The sequence below is a fragment of the Salvelinus namaycush genome, chromosome 15 (assembly GCF_016432855.1).
Source record: "Salvelinus namaycush isolate Seneca chromosome 15, SaNama_1.0, whole genome shotgun sequence".
NCBI lineage: Eukaryota > Metazoa > Chordata > Actinopteri > Salmoniformes > Salmonidae > Salvelinus > Salvelinus namaycush.
Genome location: NC_052321.1, coordinates 37950058 through 37958895, shown reverse-complemented (window position 1 = coordinate 37958895; position 8838 = coordinate 37950058). Strand labels below are relative to the sequence as shown.

The 8838-nt window shown below is 42.8% G+C and overlaps 1 protein-coding gene across 6 annotated transcripts in view; it reads left to right on the top strand.

Annotated features, from left to right (window-relative positions):
• Positions 1 to 1050: 1050 nt before the first annotated feature.
• Positions 1051 to 8838, top strand: part of LOC120060503 (syntaxin-binding protein 5-like) — a 46565-nt gene continuing 38777 nt past the window's right edge. For all 6 annotated transcript variants that reach the window (XM_039009864.1, XM_039009860.1, XM_039009865.1 and 3 more), the window contains exons 1-2: positions 1051 to 1465; positions 2191 to 2288. In XM_039009864.1, the coding sequence (XP_038865792.1) occupies positions 1331 to 1465; positions 2191 to 2288 (233 nt within the window). In that variant the 5' untranslated portion in view covers positions 1051 to 1330. The remainder of the gene's footprint in view (positions 1466 to 2190; positions 2289 to 8838) is intronic.

Sequence of the window (8838 nt, the reverse complement as noted above, 5' to 3'; positions counted from 1 at the left end):
TCGGACAGTTGTTGTTGCCATCCTGTACCTGTCCCGCAGGTGTGATGTTCGGATGTACCGATCCTGTGCAGGTGTTGTTACACGTAGTCTGCCACTGCGAGGACAATCATCTGTCCGCCTTGTCTCCCAGTAGCGCTGTCTTAGGCGTCTCACAGTACGGACATAGCAATTTATTGCCCTGGCCACATCTGCAGTCCTCATGCTTCTTTGCAGCATGCCTAAGGCACGTTCACGCAGATGAGCAGGGACCCTGGGCATCTTTCTTTTGGTGTTTTTCAGAGTCAGTAGAAAGGCCTCTTTAGTGTTCTAAGTTATCATAACTGTGACCTTAATTGCCTACCCTCTGTAAGCTGTTAGTGTCTTAACGACCGTTCCACAGGTGCATGCATGGTCATTAATTGTTTGTGGTTCATTGAACAATGGGAAACAGTATTTAAATCCTTTATAATGAAGATCTGTGAAGTTATTTGGATTTTTACGAAATATCTTTGAAAGACAGGGTCCTGAAAAAGGGATGTTTCTTTTTTTGCTGAGTTTATATAACGTTTTTTTTTATTTTATCAAAGTTGCCCGGATGTCACGTGTTCTACTTATATCAGTACACTCGTAACAACGTAACCATTACGAACCTCACATTTAACAAATAAGCCATTACATGTTTTTGTTGACCAAATTCGACACTTTTGTTGACCTTCATACAAAACTCCTCGCTTTGTGAGTGGAAAAAGAACCGAAACAACCCCACCTGCCGGAGAAAACATATTATTGGTCCAGTTGTCCATGTAGCTTCGCCTCTATTTTCAATGAGTGCTAGCTTTGTGACTTTGTCAAGTCAACTCGCTGGATAGGAAAATTAATGTATAGTGCATAATGTGGAAGGTTATTATCTTATTCAGTGATTCGTAATTTGTTTAACAACAGTTTCCAAAAAGAATGATTGAACGTTATTTATGTTTACATACTGGATCCAATGTGTAACGTTACATCCGGCGTGTTGCTGCCTCTACCGCGCAGACTCGTCTCTGCGTTTCCGTGTTAGCTAGGCTGGCTAACAGTAGCCTAGCTAGCTGGCTGCCGTCGACTCCAACTGGATACATGCAATATCGATGGATACAAATAGATTTTCGACATGCTTAAACTGTGTACATGTGAAGTGTACTGTTGAGAGTGCAGTGACAACACAGTCCGTAACATGCGAGCGAGATTAAGAACAAGATATTAGCAAAGTGTGCGTCTTTAACTAACATCTAGCTAGGAAGTGCACTATCCAATTTATGGTGGCTTTGTTGATCCATTTGGTGTGTTTCGTCCTCGTCTGTATTGAGGGGAAATGAAGAAGTTCAATATCAGAAAGGTGCTGGACGGCTTGGGTGCTTCATTTTCCGCTGCATCTCCACAACCGGGAACTAGTCAAAACGATGTGATCCAAGAGACACTACAGTCGGAGCATTTTCAGCTCTGTAAGGTGGGCTACTAACTAGCTAGCTGTTTTGCTGGGAATCATTGAAGTTTACCGCGAGTTAGCAGGAGCTGTGTTGACACATATTGACAGCGCGTTATTTTTAAATCTTTAGTGTCTAAGTTATTTGTGTCTATGCTGACATTGCATTGATGCGGGTCTTGTAACTAGCTATAGAATTGCTAGTTGTCAAGATAATCAACTGACTGACTCTCACAGTCCCATTTTCTGGTATTGCCATTGGCCAAAGCATCACGTAAACAAGGTTATATCACTTTTGTCTTTAATGTCCTCAACCAACCAGTCATAAATTAAATCTGAATAATCCTCTGGATTATGTAGTGGACTAAACTGCACTCCATGGTCAAGGAATTCTATTCTATAATAAAGTGATAATGTCATTCAGTGTTGTTGGCTAACTAGCAAGCTACAGCAGCTATCCAATGATCTGACAGGGAACACCTGGCTTGTCAAATGGGATAGCTACTTTCCTAGAAATATTTTGAAATATTTTCTTCTGTGGAAAAGAGACACTCATCTAGATATGGATTTAAACTGATCATACATCTTTTGTATTTAGACGAAAACAAATGCCTCTGAAATAATGTCACAGTTTCCTGGATACAACAAAACATGAGATGACATAAGAGTACTTGATTGTATGTCTGTAAAATGTTGAATCTGGATGTGATCTAACAGCTAATGCAGAATGTGTTCTTTGGCTCCTTCAGACTGTGCGACATGGCTTCCCTTACCAGCCCTCCTCCATGGCCTTTGACCCTGTGCAGAAGATTCTGGCTGTCGGGACTCAGAGCGGAGCTGTGAGACTGTATCTTTTTTGTCTTTAAATAGGGAACTCAACAAACAGTATTAGCAATCCCAGTGCAATTAGACCTATCTCTGAGATTATTCATTTATGACCAGTTTCCCAGACAGGGTTAAGCCTTGTCCAGGATTAAAAAGCATGCTCAATGGAGATTCTCTGTTGATAGTTATATGGGACCTTATATTGGCGTCAGTATAAGATTCTCAAGTACAGTAAATTAGGAAATTGTGGTTATAAAGGATTACCCAGTAGTACCACATGTTTCTCTGAGCAGCAGAGTCAGGTTCACTATATAGGGAATAGGATGCCGTTTGGGATGCACCCTCAGACTCATTAGTAATATCTCTACCATGACATGATGAGCTGTTCAGCTCTGCTCTGCTGCCATATCCTGGGGAGCCAACCTGGCCCAAGCTCCTCCACTGTGCTGCCTGGTGTGTGCCAGCATGCCAGCCCAGTTCCACCTCGTGGCCTAGGCTATATGCTTTGAACATCACTGGTCCTGCTGTGCATGTCTGTCAGACCATGTGAGAGTGCACACAGCCAAGCTGCTGGCTACATTCTGCAGGCCAGGCAGGGTCCCAGTCCTCATTGGTGAAACATACACCTGGAGAATAAAATAGCTGTTGGATTTGTACAACTAAAGGCTCAGTCAGTTAAACTCGGCTTGGGTAAACATATTGCTTTGAAGGTCATTCAATGGCATGGCACCAGTTTATATTGTTCTCAGAGAGTCTTTTTTTGGCATCATGTCATGCTCTAGTTTAGAGAATGTTTGCTTTGCGCAGCCCAAAGTAACACAATCTAATGTATGTCATCAGGAGCATCTCATTGCTCCTTGGTCAGGTCGTTATTGTAAAAGATAACGTGTTCTCAATGACTTACCTGATTTAAACAAAGCCGATATATGAGCAGCCATTTACCATATGTTTGTTATTTATAGGGATGGGTCGCTCTATTCCTTTATCAATCCCAGTCTGTATCCTAGGACCATTGTTTGGTTATAATCCACCTCCTAAAGAACGTAAACACACACTCCTCCATGTCTTAGTGGTCTAAAATGGTCTACATTTTATAGATCTGTCTCTACTACCACAGTGTTTTTATCTCTATATTTTATGGACATTTCCACTACTTATGTAATACCTTTATTTCTATGGCTCTTGGCGACAGGTAGCCTAGAGGTTAGAGTGTTGGGCCGGTAACCGAAAGGCTGCGGGTGTCAATAGCCAAACCGACAAGGTGACAAATCTGTCGACGTGTCCTTGAGGAAGACACTTAACCCTAATTTTCTCCAGGGGCACCTTACTACTGTGTGTGTGTGTGTATGTATGAAAACTGCAGTAGTAGTCTAATTAATAAATAAGGCCCAAGGTGGTGTGGTACAGTGCATTCAGAAAGTATTCAGACCCCCTTGACTTTTTCCACATTTTGTTATGTTAGCCTTATTCTAAAATAGTTTTTTCCCCTTCAATCTACACACAGTACCCCATAATGACAAAGCAAAAACAGGTTTAGTCATTTTTTGCAAATGTATTAAAAATAAAAAAACTGAAATAAACATTTACGTAAGTATTCAGACCCTTTACTCAGTACTTGGTTGAAACACCTTTGCCAGCGATTACAGCCTCGAGTCTTCTTTGGTATGACACTACAAGCTTGGCACACTTGTATTTGAGGAGTTTCTCCCATTGTTATCTGCAGATCCTCTCAAGCTCTGCCAGGTTGGATGGGAAGTGTTGCTGCACGGCTATTTTCAGGTCTCTCCAGAGATGTTTGATCGGGTTCAAGTCCGGGCTCTGGCTGGGCGACTCAAGGACATTGAGACTCGTCCCAAAGCCACTCCTGCGTTGTCTTGACTGTGTGCCTAGGGTTGTTGTCCTGCTGGAAGGTGAACCTTCGCCCCAGTCTGAGGTCCTGAGCGCTGGTGCAGGTGCAGGTTTTCATCAAGTATCTCTCTATTTTGCTCCGTTCATCTTTCCCTCTATCCTGAATCTTCTCCCAGTCCCTGCCGCTGAAAAACATTCCCACAGCATAATGCTGCCACCACCATGCTTCACCGTAGGGATGGTGCCAGGTTTCCTCCAGACGTGATGCTTGGAATTCAGGCCAAAGAGTTCAATCTTTTTTTCTCCTGGTCTGAGAGTCCTTTAGGTGCCTTTTGGCAAACTCCAAGTGGGCTGTCATGTGCCTTTTACTGAGGAGTGTGTTCCGTCTGGCCACTCTACCATAAAGGCCTGATTGGTGAAGTGCTGCAGAGATAGCTGTCCTTCCGGAAGGTTCTCCCGTCTTCACAGAGGAACTGTGGAGCTCTGTCAGAGTGACCATCTGGTTCTTGGTCACTTGCCTGACCAAGGCCTTCTCCCCCGATTGCTCAGTTTGGCCGGGCGGCCAGCTCTAGGAAGAGTCTTGGTGGTTCCAAGCTTCTTCCATTTAAGACTGATGGAGGCCACTGTGTTCTTGGGGGACCTTCAATGCTGCAGACATTTTTTGGTCCCCGTCCCCAGATCTGTGCCTCGACACAATCCTATCTCGGCGCTCTACGGACAATTCTTTCGACCTCCTGGCTTGGTTTTTGCTCTGACATGCACTGTCAACTGTGGGACATTATATCGACAGGTGTGTGCCTTTCCAAATCATGTCCAATCAATTGAATTTACCACAGGTAGACTCCAATCAAGTTGTAGAAACATCTCAAGGATGATCAATGGAAACAGGACACACCTGATCTCAATTTTGAATCTCATAGGAAAGGGTCTGAATACTTATTTAAATAAGTTTTTTCTGTTTTATTTTGTATACATTTTCCCCAAAAATCTAAACCTGTTTTCGCTTTGTCACTATGGGGTATTGTGTACATTGATGATGAAAATGTTGTATTTAATAAATTACAGTAAGGCTGTAACGTAACAAGATGTGGAAAAAGTCAAGAGGTCTGAATACTTTACGAATGCACTGTATATGGCCAATATACCACGGCCAAGGGCTGTTCTTGGGCACGCTGTTGCGGCGTGATATAATGGCCGTATATCAAAAACTCCCGAGGTGCCTTATAAACTGGTTACCAACGTAAATGAAGCACACAAAAATACATGTTTTGTCATGTCCATTATCAGGCAATCAGCATTCAGGGCTCAAACCACCCAGTTTATAATACAGTAGTGTTACCGGTTACAGAATCTGAGGCGTTTGACACTAGTTCCAACTTCACAAATGTCAAATAGCAGAAGAGCAAGTTATTTGCGTGTTGTGTTATATTGTAAGCTGTTTGGTTTTCTATTGAAACACATTATTGTTTGTACATTTCCATGTGATTGAGATATGCAGGTTCTTGTCTTATGATGATTGTCATCATGTTGTCATCTGATATGAACCCTCTTGCTGTTGTGAAATGCTGCAAGGCGAACCACTGTGGTTTACCAATGAGGAAGTGTCTCTATCTGTCAGTTGGTGGAATAGCCTTTCTCTCTCTGTGGTGTAGTTGTGCTTAGCATACCTGGGTTAAAATATACTGAACAAAAATATAAACACAACATGTAAAGTGTTGGTTTCATGAGCTAAAATAAATCCAATAAAGCTCATTTGCATGCTCGTCGTCCTCACCAGGGTCTTGACCTGACTGCAGTTTGGCGTCGTAACTGACTTCAGTGGGCAAATGCTCACCTTTGCTGGCATGCTGGAGAAGTGTGCTCTTCACGGATTAACCCCGGTTTCAACTGTACAGGGCAGACCGCGTGTATGGCGTCGTGTGGGCGAGCGGTTTGCTAATGTCAACGTTGTGAACAGAGTTCCCCATGGTGGAATTGATGGCAATTTGAATGCACAGAGATACCGTGACGAGATCCTGAAGCCTATTGTTGTGCCATTCATCCACCGCCATCAACTCATGTTTCAGCATGAAAATGCACGGCCCCATGTCGCAAGGATCTGTACACAATTCCTGGAAGCTGAAATGTCCCAGTTCTTCCATGGCCTGCATACTCACCGCCCATTGAGCATATTTGGGATGCTCTGAATCAACGTGTACGTCAGCGTGTTCCAGTTCCTGCCAATATCCAGAAACTTTGCACAGCCATTGAAGAGGTGTGAGACAACATGCCACAATCAACAGCCTGATCAACTCTATACGAAGGAGATGTGCTGTGCTGCATGATGCTGATGCTGGTCACACCAGGTACTGACTGGTTCTCTGATCTACGCCCTTACCTTTTTTTATAAGGTGTCTGTGACTAACAGATGCATATCTGTATTCCCAGTCAAGTGAAATCCATAGATTAGGGCCTAATGAATTTATTTCAAATGACTGATTTCCTTATATGAACTGTAACTCAGTAAAATCTTTGAAATTGTTCCACATTGCGTTTTTATATTTTTGTTCAGTGTACTATTTGAAATCTTAAATACTTTGAGAGTTTGTTCTAGCCTACCTGAAGTGTCAGATGGGTGGGGTTTACAGTTTTGGGACTATTCTATTGGTCTAATTGAGCCGGGCAGACTCAATCAATTACAGATCAAGTATTTGAACTGATATCAAATAGTATTGGAACCCAAGTCTGCTACTAAGAACAGTGCCTCTCAACTAGAAAGGAGATGCTGATGTTATCATAGGGACCACATGTGACTACTTCCTGTGCCATGACATTCCAAAAGCATGTGTATTGGCTTTTCATGAGAAGTGGAAAACGTTAACGCTACAATATTCTTGTAATTGATTGCGTGGTGGTGATTAGTGAATCCTGTACTCTGTCAGTAGCCTAGCAGCAGCTATGTAAAACTGTAGGAGTCTTGGTGTTAAGGCTGCTGCACAATCAACATGAACTCAACTGCTTTTTGGACTTGGGAGAAAGAGCTCTACTCACTTGATCACAGTCATTGTTCAGATGACGTATGCAGAGTGATCACTGACATTACACTCATCATCAAGTGACTCTTTATAGCCCTCTGATCAGATGATATTGTGATGCCTACAGTGGAGGCTGCCTGGTTAATGGCACTCTGCTGGGCTGTAGTGTAACCCCACCTTAGTTTGTTCAAGGCATTCAGGGGTTGTTTGATTATAGCTGTTGTTAATCCTGTTCAAACAGACATTATTTCAGTGTGTCTGTCAGATCCAAGCTAATGACACAGTAGCAAGTACATTGAGTGCACAAAACATTAGGAACAGCATCCTTATGTTGCGTTGCACTCCCTTTTGCCCGCAGAACAGCCTCAATTCGTTGGTGTCGAAAGCATTCCTCAGGGATGCTGGCCCATGTTGACTCCAATGCTTCCCACAGTTGTGTCAAGTTGGCCTGTTAGTGGCATGTGGCATTATCTTGCTGAAAATATAAATTCTGCAGATCGATACACTGCTGCCATGAAGGGATGCACATGATTGGCAATGATGTCCTGTGGCATTCAAAACGTTGCTCCACTTTTATCAAGGGGCCCAATGTCTGCCATGAAATCAGACCCCACACCACCACTCATGGTTTTCTCCATACCCTAGTCCTCCCATTGGCGTGAAACAGCAGGAACCAGGATTCATCAGACCAGGCAATGTTTTTCCACTTCAGTGTTTTAGTTCCTTAGCCCACCGCAACCACAGTTTCTTGTTTTTTGCTGAAATAAATGGAACTCTAAGGTTGTCGGCTGCCATACCACATTCATGTCAAGGTACGATGAGTTGTGCATTGCATTCTTTTCTGGGTCTTTGGACACCAATGTTGTACTGGACTGTCAGTTGACTAACTGGCACGTAAATCTTTTGTCTTGCCCATCCACCCTCTGAATGGCACACATGCACAGTCTATGTCTTAATTGTCTCAAGGCTTGAAAATTGCTATTTAACCTGAATTCCTCCGCTTCATCTACACTGATTTAACAGGTGACATCATTAAGGGATCATAGCTTTCACCTGGAATCACCTGGTCAGTCTGTCATACACTCAGTGTATACAGTACAGCAGGCCTTATCTCTGAGCATGTCTGTCATCTGGTGCTCTTTTCATTTTCACGACCGGGTACATTAAGGAGGCTGGCAGTTGCCCCCCCCCACACACACACACGTTGCGAGCAAAACATTTTAGTGGCCCTCCTCTAGACAGCGGCCAGCCTGTAATTCGACCATGATAACAAGTTTAGTTTAGTGGCCAGCTAACTTAGCAATCAATCGAAGAAATGTTAGCTAACATGGGCGAATTGACTATCGGTGACTGACATAACAAGAGAGAAACAACCAAATTTCGAAATTGCACCTTGTGTATTCTAACTCGCAACAAACAGTAAGTTGAGACTCTGACTGAGTTTCAATGCTTTTTGTATTTTTTATGATCCGAGGATCATGGAAAGAGCAGGTGTTTCTGATGTTTTGTACATTCAGTTTATTTCCATTGATTCTTGAAGAATATAACTTATAAATGCCGCCCTAGCTTTCTAGAAACCAACATATAAGCTTGTTTTATCCCTTTGTTTGTAGACAATGTAATTGTCAACAAACTACAGATTGGCCCTAAATATTTTTAAGCTAAATCTAATTTAATCTACACTCATTTTGAGACTGCTATTGGCTCAAT